This window comes from Zeus faber (assembly GCF_960531495.2).
Source record: "Zeus faber genome assembly, chromosome: 15".
In the NCBI taxonomy this organism is placed as follows: domain Eukaryota; kingdom Metazoa; phylum Chordata; class Actinopteri; order Zeiformes; family Zeidae; genus Zeus; species Zeus faber.
Window position 1 is genome coordinate 4,186,821 of NC_137194.1, and position 18,885 is coordinate 4,205,705.

Consider the following 18,885-nt stretch of genomic DNA (forward strand, 5'->3'; position numbering starts at 1 on the left):
TTACAATAGAGATGTTATACGAGACTATATATAGAGATAACAGCAAATAATAATATAATACAGAGAGAAAGTATAATAGAGACAGTGATATATAGAGAGATAATAGAGGCATTATAATAGAGATATACAGAGACAGTGCTAAAAGAGAGATATTAGACAATAGGGATATCAAGACAGATATAATAGTGAGGCATTATAATGGATACATATAGAGCCAGAAAATAGACATTATACCAGAGACAGAGATATTATAATAAAGATATAAATAGACAGATATTATAATAGAAATATTGTAATCAAGGTATAAATAGACAGATATAATAAGAGATATTATAATAAAGGTATAAATAGACAGATTTTTAAATAGAAATATTATAATAAAGGTATAAATAGACAGAGATATTATAATAGAGATATTTTAATAAAGGTATAAACAGACAGAGATATTATAATAAAGGTAAAAATAGAGATAAGAGATGACCCACCAGCAGGAACACCCAGGCTGGTATGAGCATGATGACTGCTGCTGCACTGGTGTAGAACTGCAATTCCGGAGGGCTGAGTGAGCACGCAGGTATGTCCCCCAAAAAAAATAAAAATAAAGAAAATGACGGGAAAACTCCGCAGCACCATCGGGGACGGACAGTTGTAACATTTAAACGTCGGCAAAGAACATAGATGGCGGATGTGCTCGTACCTGAACTTGTAGGTGTCGCCGCTCAGTAGTTTTTTGGAGAAGACGTTCTGTAAACTGATTTAAAAAACAAAAAACAAAACAACAACAACAACAAAACACAAACTCAATACAAATAAATAAAGTCAAGTGTCGTGCCGGCGGGTGGGTTTCGGGCGGGGCCGTACCAGTCCATGATGTTGGTGGAGAGCGCGGCGGAGAAGCCCAGCAGGTTGAAGCTGACCTCTGTGGCGGTGCAGAGCGCCAGGCCGGCCATGACGGGAAACAGCGAGAGATTCACCCACAGTCCTGCAAGAGGGCGGGCAGGCGGGCGGACACACACACACACACACACACACACACACACACACACACACACACACACACACACACACACACACACACACACACACACACTAGAGTTGTCGCGATTCCAATTCAAAATCGAAAATGGATCAAAATGAGCGTTCGGTTTGGAACTTCTGGGTAATATCGCTCGACATGGCGGCCATCTTGGGCCGGTCAAGATCCGCCAGTAAAAAAAATAAATAAATAAAAAGGCCGGCCCCGAAGCCGACTTTCATGAAGTTTGGTTCGCAGTTTTTGAGAGCTGCGGTCGGCCAGGTTCCCAAACACCGGCTCGCGGACTGCCCCAGGCGGCGGGGCATTTGTCAGCAGGCCGTCAGAACACGGGCGGGAATTCATTGATTAATCGATCGTTCTAGTACTGGTAGTTGATAAGATGAGCGACCCATCGCTTCAGCGCTGCTGGAAAACGTATCGACCTCACTGTTTTTATGAGCAAGAGACAAACAAACAAACAAAACCATCGCTCCACCTGTGTACTCCCCCAGGATGAGCCGGGACATGATGACGGTGAAGATGGGAGCCGAACTCTTCACCGTCTCAGAGAACGACACGGCCACATTCTTCAGGCTGACCAGGCCCAGAACCACGCTGATGAACCTGACCGGCCAGAACAACAAATCGGGGGCCGTGTTTCAAAAAGGGGCGCGGCAGTAGGCAAAGAGACACAAAGGTTCAACGTGGCGCAATCTTGCGAGTGCTCACCTCATAAGGCCGACGAACAGCATGATCATGATGAAGTTGGGGGGATACTCCACCCGGGACTTGTGCTGGTACAGGCAGCAGGGCACAAACATCTTCAGGCAGCCTATGATGGTGGTGGACAGCATTTGGACGGCACCTGGGGGTGACGGGGGGGGGGAAAAAAAAAAAAAAAAAAAAAAAAAAAATCGAATAATTAATAATTAATTAAAATCACGTATCACTAAGGCACACAAACTTCATATGAACACCAGCTGAGAAAAACAAACAAACAAACAAACAAACAAACAAACAAACAAACAAACAAACAGGGTTCATTCTGGCATTACAACTTTTTGACTTTGAAGCAATTTAATCAATTTTCAATGTGATCTTTATTAATTAAAATATTGTTAGAAGATGAAACTGAGATTTATAATATATATATAAATCTCAGTTTAATCTTCTAATACAAGCGTCTATTTCCAACCACGCTGGATTAAATGTACATTTCCCAGGCATCATCGAAGTCGTAATAGCGATCCTGGAATCTTTTTTAACATTTACATTTAGTCATTTAGCAGACGCTTTTATCCAAAGCGACTTACAATTATTCAAACACCGATTTGAATAACAAAACCAGGTTTCCAAGCACTCGGGCACCAAAGGGGCTATTTTTAAGGTCTGCCTTGAATACCTCGACAATGTGCATACATCTTCAGAGGACAACACTGAAGCGCTTCAATCACCTGGTAAGAACCCTGGAAAGAAATAATAGAATCCCTCACCCAGCATGCTCGGTTCCCCCTCCAGCAGCGACAGAATGTACTTGTTGAGGAACAAGGTGCAGAAGCTGAAGAAGTACCAGAGGCCCAGGTAGGCCAGGGAGCGCGAGTTCCACACCCCGGAGTCCGCCTCGATCACGGTGGTCTCCGTCACCGTGATCTTCAGCACGTGCTCGCCGGGCAGGCTCTCGCTGCGGGCCAGCACCACCCGCTCCTGTCGGCTGCGGAACGGGGACAGGAGGCGCAACAGCGGGTGTCTGGCGGGCGCGTCAATGGCCGCCACCATGTTTCCCGCTTGGCCCCCCGGGGGACCCCCCCACCTCCCTTCTTCTGAGAGGTCCAAGCCGTGGAGGAGGGAAGGACAGATGGACGGAGGGCGCTCTGGAGGGTCAGTCCATCTTTTGCTGGTGCACGAGGCTCTCTGTCGAGCCGGGGCCTTTCTCCTGCCACACCTGCCAGAAAAAAAGCAAAAAGACAAAAAAAAAAAAAAAACACAGACTGATTATTATACTGGTGTCAAAGCGAGGACCGAGTAGGTACACCTGTTAAGTGAGGACCCATGCTTGTGGCGCGCTTCTACATCAGAACATTGACAATTCAGAGATTGCGCTGCTGATTGCACTGCTGATTTCTCGATGAACACAGTGAGACTGCTCTGACACACGGGCGGACACACACACACACACACACACACACACACACACACACACACACACACACACACACACACACACACACACACACACACACACACACACACACACACACACACACACACACCTCTCTAGTGGTGATAAATATGTTTGCTTTAAATGATAAGCGGGAAGTTGCCCTTTCTTCCACAAAAAAAACCCCCATATATTTAACTCCTGAATTTTACCATAGACCTAATTGTCATGACAATGTTTATGGTGCATTTGTAAACCGAAACAGACAATTCAGAGACCGGTCCTCACAAGTATATTGTAAAACAAACACACTTTACAGGTAAAAGGTTATCATAAACAGCCAAGTTAACATTTTTACTAGATTTGGATCTCTCACCAAAAATAATAAAATAATAAAAATAGCTGCAGTCAGCAATACACAAGGTCCATTTTAGTCCTGTTAGGTACATGTTACCTTTTGCAGATTTTCCGTAATCCGGGATCAAATTGGATGAAGTCACAAACTGACGAATAAACTCTGATTCTGACCCAAGTTTGTCGTGTCGAGCAAGTTGCTTATTGTCCGGCCATAGTAGTAGTCTTTATCCTATGTACCGTACCATAATCGGTGACAGTCCCTCAAAAGGCCAATCATTTTTACATTATAGCCATTAAAAGTTCCTGAGGTTCTGTAAAACACATCTTTTTGTACTGACAGTAGTCACAACATTTCTAATTATTCAATTGTAAATGTAAGACCCGTTGAACATATGCAAGTCAAACCTTCTATTCTTTGCAAAATAAAGTGCATTGGGAAATTTGGAGGAAGGATGACCAGACAGGTCAGATAATGGTTTTATTGAACAGTTGTCCAAAACATCTGGACAAAGCAATCACACAAAATATCACAGTATTTATAAAGATCACACCACATGTAATAAATGTGTATTACCTAAAATACAATACTGAACCTAAACAGTAATGAGCTCACCTTGAACTTACGTAAGCTATTGCTGACTTTTCGCAAATGTACTGGTGTTTTGTCTTTCACAACTTTGCCGAATTTGTCATGCATCTCTGGTGAGAAGTCTGTATGCAGAAGTTGAAGAAAGGCTCTGTCCCGCCATACTTGCGTAACGAGGCATTTTGTGACACAGCTAATGAAAGTTGTTTTTGGAAATTCCCAAAAGACAACATCTTGGAAGTTACCTCAATGTGACATCACAAAGAATTTTTTTTTTTCTTTTCATTAAAATCCCTTATTGGTGATATGTGACACCGACTGGTGTTTTGGGTCTCAAGTAGGCCAAAGTCATATTTCAGTTTTTGTACAGATTACAGAAGTGCAGGTCGTAAGATTTCAAATGTGTCACTGAAATCAGAAAATATTTAAAGAAGATACGCTGATTTGAATGTTGGTACACCTGGACTCCTCCAGCAGAGAAGATGCCCCTCAAAGACCCTGAAGTTTTTCACACTTCAGAGGCAGGTAATGGGCGGGAACAATAGCTGTTAACTCCGCCCCCAACCACACCCCCACTAGACTACCTGCCATTGTCATGGGGTTTAAGTGTGTAAGAGTAAAAGAAAAACACGTGAAATATATGAGACTCTCTATAAATATCAAATGTATTTTTCATTAATATTTATTTAAATCCTAAATTTATAAAAAATATTGGGAAATGGGTAATTGTAGTTAATCCTTGATTTAATTAAAAAAAAAAAAAATTCTATTACTATAGCAGCATGACCCCTCTATTATTCTGCAACTTCTAAACATTCCCGTTTCCTTCCTTTATTGTTTAATAACAATGATTTTTTGATGTTTTGAGAAAGTGGCACTTTTCAGACCGCACGCATGAAAACCTATCACCAGTGCATTCTGGAAGTGCATTCACTTCAAGCACAAGGAGCTGGTTACAAGCAAAGGACGGGAGTTGAAAGGAACCACACGGAGTATGAACGACCAACTCCCCAGGGAGATCAACGACTGACGGAAGGTGCTGTACCCCATCCTGAAGGAGAACCACCACAAGGCTAAATGGGCATCGCTGGTTATTGATGAACTATTTATAGACGGTCTGTTATTCCGAGACCCCTCCAAAACACACTGGTTATTCTGATAATTGTGATGTGCAAGATTTAGAAATTAGCATTCTATCGATGTCAGGATTGTAAATATTGCTCACTCTTATTTCACCTTCCTAATCCCTCCCGCCCTACTTCTCTCATCAGTCTCACTCTCTAACTATATGTATGTCTAACTCTGCAATGTTCCATGTTTATCTTTGTCACTTTTTTGTGTAGATATGTAGCCCTACAAACTTCATTCAATACTCCAGTATAAAGGAATGTGAAGGAGAAAAAACACAGACCTATTTATATTTATGCCCCAATGAGCAAGACCCAAATTTCTTTCATAATATATTTTCAAAACTCTTAGAATTCTCTGACTCAATAATTATATATAATTATATAGGGGACTTCAACACAGTACTTGACCCCAGTTTAGACCTTTCACAAACTAAAAAGAAGTAACTATTATACCTACAATAAAGTCCTGGCGTTTGTCTGACATTGGAAAACAATATGAGTGATCTTGCTCTCTCGATTGCTGGCAATCAAATAATCCACAAAATAGAGAATACACACAATACTCACCACCCCCAAAATGCCCCACCCCACTTCCCTAGAATTGCCTTTTTTTTGACAGGTAACTTGGCAATGTTAAAAATCACTAATCCCACCCTATTGTAATCTCCGATCACAGGCCGATTAGTTTCAACCTCATAAATGAAACCAACCAGAACCCTCCTGTCAGGTGGCAGTTTAACAGCTCACTTTGACATATATAAAATTTAACCATTTATTTTTCTGAGATTGGACATTCTTCATTAAACTGTATGACTCTCCAGAAATATCACCATTCTTATTCTGGCAGACGGCAAAGGCAGTTCTGAGAGGAAGTATTATTTCATTCTCCACTCACAAGAAAAAGAAAGGACAAGAATGCCAAAATAAACTAGGACAAAGATTAAAAGACCCAACAAGCCCACTGAGCAAATCCAAAATGACATCAAGACAAAAATCTCAACTTGATAATATCAACCATCAAAAGACACAATTCCTCATGCAATGAACAATAGTGAATTATTCTGAATTCATTGACAAATCAGGCAAATTTCTTGCAAATCAATTGAAACGCGATACAGCAAAAACACTTATTACAGCCATCAAAGATCCACAGGGTAGGATAACACACACGCCGCAAGACATCAATAACATATTAGGAGACGTTTATAATAAGCTAAATCACCCAGATAATGAATCAACCGGAAGAGTTCAATCTAAAATCCACCTTTTTAGCCATCTCAGACTATTCAATAAACTGGATTAAAACCATGGTCTTAGCACTCAATATGGAAGGACTGGAACGTTGTAACCCAGAAACTTCCCTTAACCATGACAACAGGCAACATTAGATACCTTGGTATTGATATCTCTACCAAACTGTCATATTTGTTAACTAAACTTTACTCCTCTGCTCAAATTCATTGTACAAGGCCACATTTTATGGAAGAACCTTCCCATCTCACTAATTTGTAGGAAAGCAGCAGCAAAAATGAATATACTTTTAAAAATTAAATATAATTTCAATAACCCCAGTCCAACCAACAGTACATTGGTTTAATGCTCTTGACTCAATAAATTATTCAAACACTACAGAAAAACAAAAACTGTGGAGGCCTAGCAGCCTTCAGATACTACTATTTAGGGAGCCATCTTCAATTTATAATTAAATGGTTACAACCAGAACAACAACTGGGTCATGGATGGCAAGACATTGAACAAACAGAATGTCAGGAGTTATCAATATCTGACCTTCCATTCCTTACTGAATTCAAGATTCAAGAGGTTTATTCATCACATACATATCCATACTTTCTTACATATATGCAGTGAAATGTCAATCAATAAGGAAACATAATTGCTTTAAAAACCCATTCATCAAAACAACTGTCAGCCTGGTGGAGATTCCTCAAACTCAGTGGTCACACTCCATCTCCAAACTAATTCACCCCAATCTGGCACAACCCGGATTTTCTGGTTAAAAACAGACCAAGAATCAGGTCTTGGAAAAGACAAGGAATAAGTCATCTGGAAACAATTTGCTTATATCCTCTCCAACCTCAATCCAAAGATATAATATCAGTAGTCACAGTTTCCTGCAACCCCTTCAACTGCAGCAGTCTCTAAACGTTCAAAACAGATTAACGAACAACATCCCACAACCACCTCCGATGATTGAACATCTTACTCATATCTGTCATTTTAAAAATCCCTTTTCCAGAGTATACAAACTTTTATCAAAAACAAATGACACTTCATCTTTAACTACCATGGAATGGGAAAGAGACCTTGCTGTTTCCACCGATATCAACCTGTGGAAGCTTATTTGCAACATCACCATGCAACCTGTCCACGATAAGATTTTGCACGGAGCTCATATCACCCAACACAAAATGTTGAAAATGCATTTCCTGGATGAAGACGTTTGCTCCCATTGTTCCCTTAACAGCAGAGATGACACTTTCACGCCGTCCGGCTCCGCCCACCTATCCCAACGTTCTGGACCAGCGTCGCCAAGAAGCTGTCAACCCCTCTGGGTCGCAGCGTTCCAGTCTCCCCGCCTGTCTCCATGTTGACCTCTCCTCCGTCGACCCACCGCTCAAACACCACCAGCCCACTTTGATCTCCTTAACACTTGCCAAGAAAATAATATTACTGAATTGGAAAAACTGGTGTTCTGAAATTGGGTGTTTTCTGGGCGAACCCTATCGCCCGCTGCCTCGCGTTGCCAGCGCAGTTCCACGATATAAATGGGAGCTTTTTACACCCTCTTCTTATAATCCATAACAACACAGAGTTTACATGTTTTCACAGAGAAGTGAAATTTCTTGCTTCTGGTGTTTATCTTTTTTTAGAACACTGTTACGTAAGACAAGTCCGCTTTTCTTCTTCGTGTGCTGATGCGTTGCGGCGCTACACCCAATACCCAGTGTAGCCCGGGTTAATATATAACCTTATTTATCAAAACGGTGGAAAGGTTATCTTCATTTGCATGTTTGCATCAAAGGAACTGTCAGATCTCCATTTGTGCTGTTGTTTCGACAAAATAAATTGAGTTTGTTTATGGGAGGGGTTTCAAACAAAAGTCTGGAAAACAGCCAGACGCTGTCACATATAGTTGAAATTTAATCAAGTAATTAAAAAAAAAACGCCTTTAATGAAACATATTGCTGCTGTAAGTGTAAAAGTGCACGTTGATCCAGATTTGCATTTACTATTTTTCAAAAATGTGTATTTGTAATAACAACTTATGCTATTGCTTTAAAAACTACAAGTTAGTGACTGACCTCTATGGTTGGATGTTTGGACAATTACTTATTTATTGCCTTACACTTCGGGCTATTTTTCTGCATCTGGAACAATAATAAACAAACTTTGCAATTATTTTATATAACAAGCACAATAAATACATGTGATTTCACAAACATTACAAATACATGTTAGTTTCAACTTGTACTTTATCGTATTCTTGTGCTAACAATCTAAAATTGAAGAACTCAGGTAAATAGATTCATTTCCTGTAATGTAATACAGACAACATTAATTGGACATGAACATTAATTTGGAATTTGACTTGTTATGGAAGCACTCGTCACTATTTAACGTCTTCTTCCTTTTCATTTTCAGCTACGTTTAGCTGCAGGAAGCTGCACGTGCGAGACGTTTCTTTCAAACAACCGTCCATGTTTGCCTCTGAACCAAACCGTGTCGTTGTAATAACTCACTGTGTTGTCTGTGGAAATAGAGCTGCAGCCTCAGTGACGGAGAGTCGACGCTTGGTGTCGTGTGGGGCAATGATGACGTAATTAAGGGCAACTTACGAAGCGAACTGAGGTCATTTTAGTGGCGACGCCTTTTTGTGGATTAATGTTTTCAGATGGGTGAGGGTTCCACGAAATCCAAAAAGCGCTTGCGTCTTTCTGTGAGCAATTACATTTTCCCGGGAAATGGGTTTTCCGACGCCTTCCTAGTCCGTGAACGCATCGTTCATTCGTACAGTCGGGGTGGACTCCACTCGACCTGCTCACACCTTTCTGTGGATTCATGTTTTTCCGTGTGCACGTTTTTTTTCGGTGAGCTACGATCGCATGGAGCCGGAAAGGGGTTGACGTCGTTCTCGTGATTATTTACAATTTCCGGGATAGAATCTTTCCCCAATTCGTTCCGAGGAACATGGAAGCTCATCATGGACGACCAAAAGTTTATGAACGTTTGCGTGAACGTTCGGTCAAATCTCATGGGTTTGTGAGCCATTCCTGCACCGAATGTGGATCGATTCGGGGGAAACCCTCACCACGAGAGGTCTGCGACGTCCCGGTTCTAACGACACCTCGACCGCGTCCGCAGCTGCTGCGGTGTAGCCCGAAAAGTGCCGGGGAAGAGAGTGCAAATCCGAACAATAACAACAGGGGACCGTGCCCCCGGGATGGAGCACGAGAAACAACGTCAAAGTCGCTCCGAGCGGCGACGCGTGGACGGAGCAACCCCCAGACACGTATGCACAAGCGCCGCCACGACCGCCGGGAAGCTGGTGGAGCAACCGCCGCTTCGGCCCGAGGAAGAACTACAAACATGAACGACGCCGACTCTCCGGCGTCGGCTCCACGCCGAACAGCGGCGACGTCGGTTCGGACGCCGCTGCTCGTCAGACAAGCGACCGGTGCCCAGACCCACGGCAACGTTAGCTCCGGTTAGCCGCTAGCTCGGCGGTGTGCTCACCTGGAGCGGCGCCCAGCGCGGGGACGAAGCTCCGCCGAGCCCCGTGGCAGTCCGCCGGCCGCGGGGCTAGTGGAGGAGCATCCCGCCTCGCCGAGCGCGGGGGGGGGGGCGGCGGCGAACAGAAAACAGAACGACGACGAAAGTGAGTTGAAACGGGGGGTCACGGCGACTGGGATCGTGTTGTTGTCGCCCCCATCGCCCCGACGCACGGCGGGAGACACGCACACACACACACACACACACACACACACACACCGTGCGTTCTGCCGCGTCAGCGACCCCTGGTGGCAGATCATATGTTTGCTTCAAACCGTCATCGATTTTTTTTTTTTCAACTTTGAATATTATTATAATATAATAATATAATAATAATAATATAATATATTATGCTTTTTTTTTGCTCGCAACCTGGTATTTGACGATGATCGTTCATGCTTACGTATTTAATTGTGACGCGTGTAAAAGCAGTGGTTTATTTGATCGTTATCGTCAGAGAACAGCGAGTTGTGCAAAAAGTACCAAAACACTGAGCAGTTGGACATGTGCGTTCAAATGTTTAGAGGAGGTCAAAGGAAGTTCACTTGTACAGGTTATAGTGCATTTTAGGCTCATCCTGAAATCTCACACGAAAGACGAATATTCCTAACTTTTTGTGAGTAGCCAATGTCAATAAATGTATAAATAAATATATATGTCAATGAGGTGTAAATATATACATGTCATTAAATGTGTCAATGCATGTAAAAATAAATATATATGTCAATAAATGTATAAATAAATATGTCAATAAATGTGTCAATACATGTATAAATAAATATATGTCTAAATGTATACATAAATATACATGTCAATAAATGTATAAATTAATATTTGTCAATAAATGTATAAATAGATATATATGTCAATACATTTATAAATAAGTAAATTATTGTGTCAATAAATGTATAAATAAACATGTCAATAAATGTATGAATAAATATATACAGAAAAAATGTGTCAATGTAAATTAAAAATATAAATATTTCAAAACACATACATTATAAATACATGCACATGTATAATAAATACACGTTCCTTGTATCATGTAATCGCTTACGGTTATTGTTGCCATTATAATTCAGGAAGTTGTATACATTGATATCTCTGGAATATCTGTAAATTCTGACAGTGACGTTTTGGGTTTTTTCATTTCATAGAACTTACTCTGGTGAGTGTCAGTTGTCCTCAGAAGTGTATTTATTTATGGTGTTTGATACGCTGCGCTTTGCTTATGTCACGACCAGGGCTCGGAGAGACCCAAACGCACGCCGCGGGGAGACGGGAGGCAGACAAAGGATGTTTATTAGCCCACGCGGTGGAGCTGGCCGGGGGGACCCGGTCAGGTAGGGATGGAGCAGGGCTGGGCCGGGATGATGAAGAGCGGGAGGAGGGCTCCGGGCTCCGGGTGGAGAGACGGGGAACCGGGCCGGACGGACGGCCTTGGTCGACGAGCGGAGACCAGCAGGTAAGGGGAAGACGAAACAAAGAGACATAAACTAGGACCGGCGCCAGTAGCTGTACAACTCGGTTAAGCTAGTTGACGGTCTGGCAATGAGTGACTGGGAAGCTGGAGACTAAATCCTGTGTGGAGTGATGCAGGTAATTGATCCCAGGTGTGCGCAATTGGCTCAAGGGGGAGGCTGCAGATGGGGCAAGAGCGGCCTCTAGTGGCGCTGGGAGGCCGTGGGCCTAACAGTTTAATCCAATTGTCTTCTGGTAATACTCTAACTAAGTTTAATAGTAATAAAATAATACCTGTCGCTTTGTAACTTTGTGTGGTTAAAAGTTAGTATCTTACATTCCTTTAGTTAAAGTCCAATCGCAACTATAACATGTGATCTGTGTACTGCACTTGCGCACGCGCGCTGTGTGTGGCGCCATCTTGGTGAGGTTGCGCCAAAGTCCACCCACAATACTGAACCGTCGATCTGGATCAAACTTGGACTCCACCATGTTGGAACTGCCCCGAATACATGTCAGATCCATGAAGTTCCGACGTCAGTTACATCTGCACGTGCCACCGTCTGGACGAGGTCCCGGTTGTTGACCGATCACTCGACTGCAACGCTATCATGTGACCTGTGCGAGATGGCTGAAAATTTTTTTTCTACTAAATTAATCCACAATAACGGACCGATCCGGATCAAACTTGTACAATGGCGTGTCAGCACCGCCCCCAATACACATTTGATTCATCTTGTCTGTGAGTGCGGCGGATCCATGACATCCACACACCGGCGACGTCAGTTCTTAACAAGAACAACAGGGGCCGGTCCTGCCCTTCGAGGATGCGATGAGATGAAATAAAAGTGAAATTACACACAGAAGTGAGAAGTAAAACATTGGACTCAAATGAAACAGATGAAACAAAACAAGCGTAATAAAGCCCAAGCCCAGGCCGTCAATGAATAGATGAGGATGATGAATTTCACATGGTAATTTATTTTTTTATCCCTCTGTGAAACAAAACAAAACAAAACAAAACAAAACATCAACAACAACAACAACAACAACAACAACCCTGAGCTGTGGACACAAAGCCAAAACACACCTGTGGCACTTGTCTTGGGGACTGAAACCAGACAGCGCAGAGATCCTCCATTTGTGGACGTCCCTGTGCACGTGCACATGGGCGTGGCTCGGGGGATGTGAATGCAGAAGTAAACAGTGAACCCCCCCCACCTCCTCCCCCCACCTCCGCCCACCACCTCCAAGCCTGTAAGGAGAAACATGTTTGAATCGCGAAACCCAGAAGGAGATGGACGAGATCAGGTGAGTTCTGTCCGTCCGTCCGTCCGTCTGTCTGTCCATCTATCTGTCTGTCCGTCTGTCTGTCTGTCTGCCTACATATCGATCTCCCTGTCTATCTATCCCTCTGTCTGTCTGTCTGTCTATCTGTCCGTCCGTCCGTCCATCCGTCTATCTGTCTATCTACCTACCTATCTGTCTGTCTCTCTGTCTGTCTGTCTGTCTGTCTGTCTGTCTGTCTGTCTGTCTATGTATGTATGTATCTGTCTATCTATTATCTCTATATATATCGATCTCACACCGTATGCATATATACTTTTTGTACGTACACACAATATAGAATAAAAAGAATAGAATATGAAACCTTTATTGTCACATCTCCACAAGTGCAGTTGTATTTACTGAAACCGAAAAGGAAACAGAAGAAAGGAGGCGACGCGGTGCACGGTGCACGGTGACACAGTGACACAGTGACACGGTGCACGGTGACACGGTGCACGGTGCACGGTGCACGGTGCACCGACAACGCCAAGAACACTGGGATGGAGAGATGAAGGGGAGACATTGCTCCCGCTTTAAAATGGGATGGACGCACCTAGTGTTTTCCGCGGCGACGGGAGCGGAGGCGGTGGACGCCGTCGGAAAACCCCGCCGGACGGGTTTGTGTGAAGTTGCACAAGAGCCGAAGAAGGATCAGTGGAAGTCGTCGCTTCGACGCAGGAAGCAGGAGGCGCGGCGCGAGGAACGGAAACAGAGAAACAGGAAGAAGAAGATTCTTTATCCGTCACACGCCACAACACAAGCGGCTGCTGACACCCGGTCTCTGCTTTCAACCCATCCCGGCTGCTTCTCCCTCCGGGGGCGGCCATGGGGGGCGGCCATGGGGGGCGGCCCTGGGGGGCGGCCCTGGGGGGCGGCCCTGGGGGGCGGCCCTGGGGGGCGGCCCTGGGGGGCGGCCCTGGGGGGCGGCCATGGGGGGCGGCCATGGGGGGCGGCCCTGAGGGGCGGCCGTGGGCAGCGTCCAGGGACGCGCCCCAACGTCCATCGAAACGTCCCCCAAAACTTTAAAGTGTTGAATGTGTCCCATGGCCCCGTGTGCCGACCAGGTGACCCCCAGGTTGATCATGTCTGACTAGGGCCCCGTTGAAGATAAACGGTGCGTCCCAAAATTGTATTCACTATTATTATTTAGATTTTTCAGGGTTATTCCTTTTTCTATTAAAATATGTTCTCAATGCAAAAAAAACCCCCCAACAAAAACACTTGTGTTTGGTACACCCGCCAGATCCTTGTTGGGCGACCAGCCCTGCGAGGGCACGGACGTCTTATCCGCAAACCTGAAGCCGCGGCACCGGGAGCTGATCCCCACGCCCTGCGGCCCGGTAGGACCACGCCCGCTTCTCCTGCAGCGCAGATCTTACCGCCGCCGGCGCCGTCTTCTCAGTGGAAGGTAAATAACGCCCGCGGGCGCGCTCTGTTTGTCATTTCCCCCGACGCCGCGTACGTCGCCCGCAGATCAGGCCGTGGTGTGAGCTGTCGCCGCTGGAGAACCTCTACCTGTGCTCCGCCCTGGTCTCCCTGCTGGTGCTGCTCGGCCTCACCCTGAGCAGCGTCTACGCCCAGGTGTCGGCGGCGGACGCCTGGGGGGACGACCTCGCCGTGTCCCTCATCCAAGCGGTCGGAATCTGTGAGCGCCGCCCTTTCGGGTTCTTTTTCACCTCGTCCTCACTCCTACCGCGCACCTGGGATTGGTTGAATATTTGTTCTGCCACTTCCTCTCCATGCCCCGCCCCCTTCCAGTGTTCTGCGTGTACTACGTCTGCCGCGGTGTCCTGCAGGAGAACCGGCTGGAGCTGGTGGCCTTCGGGCTCAGCGTGCTGGCGGTGGTGATCCGCTCCGTGGTCAACTACAGCGTGGTCCCCGACAAGCGGCAGCTGCTGGTAGGCAGGACGGGCCTTCCTTCCGGGGAGCGTGCTTATGATGGGATACTGGTATTGCAGTAGGCGCTACGTCTCTGGGTTACTGCAGTCAATAAACAAAAACAAATGTAACAACGTCCATAATGTAACATGATTTAGTTCTATCTATATACGAAAAAGTATCTGCCCCCTTCTTGTTGACCTCTTGTTGCGTGTGTCACACTGAAGGGTTTCAGGTCCGTAGACAAACCGTAATGTTAGACGAGAGGAACCCGAGTAAACACAAGAATTGACCTAATTTATTACAGGGAAAACGGTCGTCGAGCACCCGACGCGTAAAACTTATTTCCCCCTTTCAGCCGAGAATTGATTTAACCCGGACGCGCGGGAAGGCTTCCCGGCAGGGACTGCCACGGCGTGTTTAGATGTCGGAACACCTCCCTCCGGGTCCACTTGCCTCGCGTTACAATCGGGCGTCGGCCCCGAGCCCGTGCTGGTCTGACCTGTCGCCGCTCGCTCCTCAGGTGCGCTTCGCCTGCGTCCTCACCTTGGGCTCCGTCACCATCGTCTGCACCGTCCTGCTCGTCCTGCGGCCCAACAGGATGGCCTTCAGGGTGGGCGGCGCCTTGGAGAGCCTCCAGGACCAGTACTCCCTGCTCAATTTGTGTTTCTCCATGGTGACCTTTGACCTGCAGGCCCAGGTGGGGAACCAGAGAAGCGCACAATTAAATGTTTTTTGGTCTTTCGGGCACACAAACAGCTGTTTAGGGGGTGTGAGCAGCTGAAATAGGACCACGTGGTTTTTCTTCGACCATTTCAATGTATGTGTGCCTGTTCTCGGGACGAGTTTATGTTATGATTGGTTCTGACAGACAGACAGACAGACAGACAGACACGTTTTGTCAAATTTTGATCCGGTGGATTCCTTCCTGACCCCCAGCTCCTTCCCCTCCAGCTGTGCTTGTGTTTCCTCATTCTCACGTGGGGAACCGCCACCTCCCTCTCCAACCTCCTCTTCCTGATGTTTGGCGTCATCTGGGCCTGCGCCACGGCTGCCGTCGGGGGCGTGGCGGTGGGCGTCTGTATACACCCACCCACCCATCCAGTCATCCATTCATCCATTCATCCATTCATCCATTCATCCATCCACCCATCTCTAGCTCTATTTATACACACACACTGATCAGCCACAACATTGAACCAGTGACAGATGAAGCGAATAACATTGATCATCTGGTTCCAGTGGCACCTGTCCAGGGGTGGGAATATATAAATATATATTATAATTCATTTATTTATATATGTTATATATTGTTATCATTATATATATATATATATATATATATATATATATATATATATATATATATATATGCACACATACATTTTTATATATATTATATACTGTTATATATTATTACTATATATACTGTTATAAATTATTCTAAATATACTGTTATATATTATCATTATATATATACTGTTATATATTATTATAAATATACTGTTATATATTATTATTATATATATACTGTTATATACTATCATTATATATATACTGTTATATATTATCATTATATGTTATATATTATCATTATAAATATATTATTATTATTATATGAGGGATATAACAGGCAGCAAGTGAACAGTCAGTTCTTTAAGTTGATGTGTTGGAAAAATGGGCGTGGTCAGGATCACTCGCACCGGAGACTCGTCTCACTTCCCTCTCTTCTCTCCTCCACACACTGACTCTCCACCGGGGACCCGCCCCCTCCACACCTGGGCTCATTACCCACTATCCTGGACACCTCCCCCCTAATCAGATGAACTTACATTACATTACAGTACATACAGAACATACATGTAGGACATACACGCAGTACATACATGTAGGACATACATGCAGTACATACATACAGTACAGTACATACATGGAGTACATACATGCAGTACAGTACATACATGGAGTACATACATGCAGTACAGTACATACATGCAGTAACAAACTTCATTTGTCCTTTGCACTTCTCACTCTAAAGGTTTTGAAAGAGGCAAAAAACTTGATTTTGGTTTTCGTGCTCCAGAACATTGTACAAGTTGTCTTCTTTACCTACCTGATGTACACGGTGAGTTGTCCCCGACGACATTGTCTGATGTTTTTCCAACAAATATACCGTGTTTGCGTGCGTGTGTGTATATGTGTGTGTATGTGTATATATATATACACACACACACACACGTATTCTTTACTTTTCAGGTTATTGTGAAGTTGTCTCAGGACGACACGTACACGCTGGAGGCAGCCGCCATCACCGGGGGGCTGATGTCGGTGGGGATCAAGGCGGTGCTCTTCTGGAGCCTCCTCCGCCTGGTCCGGAGCTTCGGTCATGGCCTCAGGGAGAGGAGTGAGTACGAGGGGCCTCGAGTTGTGTTTTTTTTTTGTATTCGAGTATTGACGGAATTCCTGTCAGTCATTGCATAAAAAATGCTTTTTTTTTTTTTTTTGCATTTCAGGTTTTTTTGGGTATTGACTCATCTGCAAAACAACCCTTTTGGCGTAAGAGAAGAGAAACAGGAAGTTGTACCGTCTCCTACTGGCAACCCCTACCGTAGTTAATGTTTCACCTTGGATGTACTGCGGCAATTGCAAAAAGTAGTTCTGAATATTGTGATATTACCGTTATTCCAAAATACATGTGTATAATCAGAGCTTTCCATTTTCAAACGCTAGAGTCAACATTTTTTTTTTTTTTTTAAGGCTGAAACGTTGCGCAGTGAGAAGTTGCAGCGAGGTGGTCAGGTTCTCACGCTCACAAATGATGGGAACCAAGCATTTAATAAGGCCTGGGTTGACAAGAAGCAAACCCATCCTTCTAAGAAGCGGAAGTAAAATAATCCACTCAAAGCGGCCGGTCAAGTCGCTGGGAAATATCCCAAAACAAACATTCACGGGGAAATCCAATGGTACAGGTCACCCGCGCTCACATTTCCTCCTTCCCCATTTCCTACGTGGTCGAACCTTGCTCAGGCAGGCGTCTGAACCAGGAAACGTTCCCCTCTTGAAGTGTCTTTAACCTCCTTGCAGGGCTCTCATCAGACAAGTGACGCCACCTCAGGCTGTTTGGACAGGACGCTGTGGAGACTGAACCCCGCCTGACCCGCCGCGACGTCCGTGCTCATGGCGACAGGCGTAAATTTAAGAGATTCCTTCATTCTGACAAAATGCAAACCACACCTTGTAGTCGCACGACCGGTGTGAGAGAAGGTTTTTATTATTATTATTATAAGTTGAATTTAATATTTTTCTGTGGCTTGGTTTCATTTTGAGCTAAGTTGCAATAGCTTAGCGAGCCCTCCATTACTGACTGTTTTCTTGGTGGTTCACACAACTGTTGCCCTCCCTTATAATTTAGTTGATGAATTGAGAAAAATGTTTTGAAAAATGACCTATGTTGATCAGATGATTATTTCTGTTTATAACTTCATTTTAACACTGGACTATAATTGCATCAATTTTATTTAAGGATCCAATGGAAGTCACTTTTTTTGTTTGATTTTTACAATAATTGTGACTCTGCATTTGTGGACAACACATTTTTTAATAACATTTCTAAATTAAACTACGAGGCTGTTTCCTTTAAAGTGAGACATTTCATGAGCTTGTTTCCACATTCGACCCGAATCCAAGCAGGACAGGCACGTGTTCCGGTTAAAGATTGTTTCTTTATTAAAGTGCCCCGAGAGGAGAGAGAGAGAGAGAGAGAGAGAGAGAGAGAGAGAGAGAGAGAGAGAGAGAGAGAGAGAGAGAGAGAGAGAGAGAGAGAGAGAGAGAGAGAGAGAGAGAGAGAGAGAGAGAGGAGAGAGAGAGAGAGAGAGAGAGAGAGAGAGAGAGAGAGAGAGAGAGAGAGAGAGAGAGAGAGAGAGAGAGAGAGAGAGAGAGAAATAGTAGCAGAATTCATTTCAGAGTTATTTACAAATGTACCATTACAAAAGTTAGAATCAGTCTTTTAGGAATTACAGGTCTTACAAACAAAAGTGGAAAAGCACTTTCAGCAACGACTGCACAACATTTCATGTAGAAAAAAAAAAAAAAATTCACTGTGGTCTCAGTTCAGTCCAAGAATGTTTATTATATGCATGTATGCATACATCATGATGAGCAGGTCCTGTTCTCCCAT

The 18,885-nt window shown here is 44.4% G+C and overlaps 2 protein-coding genes across 5 annotated transcripts in view; one reads left to right on the plus strand and one right to left on the minus strand.

Moving 5' to 3' along the window:
- Window positions 1-2,791, minus strand: part of LOC307240675 (solute carrier family 35 member E2A) — a gene marked incomplete at its 5' end in the record, with an annotated part of 6,292 nt that extends 3,501 nt beyond the window's left edge. Inside the window, 6 exons of the mRNA XM_080014515.1 lie at window positions 486-558; window positions 698-751; window positions 862-982; window positions 1,512-1,639; window positions 1,745-1,880; window positions 2,509-2,791. Coding sequence (XP_079870641.1) covers window positions 486-558; window positions 698-751; window positions 862-982; window positions 1,512-1,639; window positions 1,745-1,880; window positions 2,509-2,791 — 795 coding nt within the window. The remainder of the gene's footprint in view (window positions 1-485; window positions 559-697; window positions 752-861; window positions 983-1,511; window positions 1,640-1,744; window positions 1,881-2,508) is intronic.
- Window positions 2,792-9,983: 7,192 nt separating this feature from the next.
- Window positions 9,984-18,353, plus strand: LOC307241085 (uncharacterized protein). Of its 4 annotated transcripts, none has more exons than XR_013844542.1 (11): window positions 9,984-10,143; window positions 11,285-11,505; window positions 14,074-14,170; window positions 14,304-14,475; window positions 14,589-14,728; window positions 15,232-15,408; window positions 15,663-15,779; window positions 16,747-16,833; window positions 16,965-17,112; window positions 17,222-17,671; window positions 17,793-18,353. XR_013844542.1 is itself a non-coding variant. In XM_080015084.1 (10 exons), exons 2-10 carry the CDS (start codon window positions 11,390-11,392, stop codon window positions 17,236-17,238), a joined length of 1,071 nt encoding a protein of 356 aa, XP_079871210.1. In that variant the 5' UTR covers window positions 9,984-10,143; window positions 11,285-11,389; the 3' UTR covers window positions 17,239-18,353. The 4 variants fall into 4 exon arrangements, 2 of the variants coding, with proteins under 2 accessions (XP_079871210.1, XP_079871209.1); XR_013844543.1 differs by having other exon boundaries at window positions 17,222-17,360; window positions 17,466-18,353; XM_080015084.1 differs by having other exon boundaries at window positions 17,222-18,353.
- The last annotated feature ends 532 nt before the right edge of the window (window positions 18,354-18,885 follow it).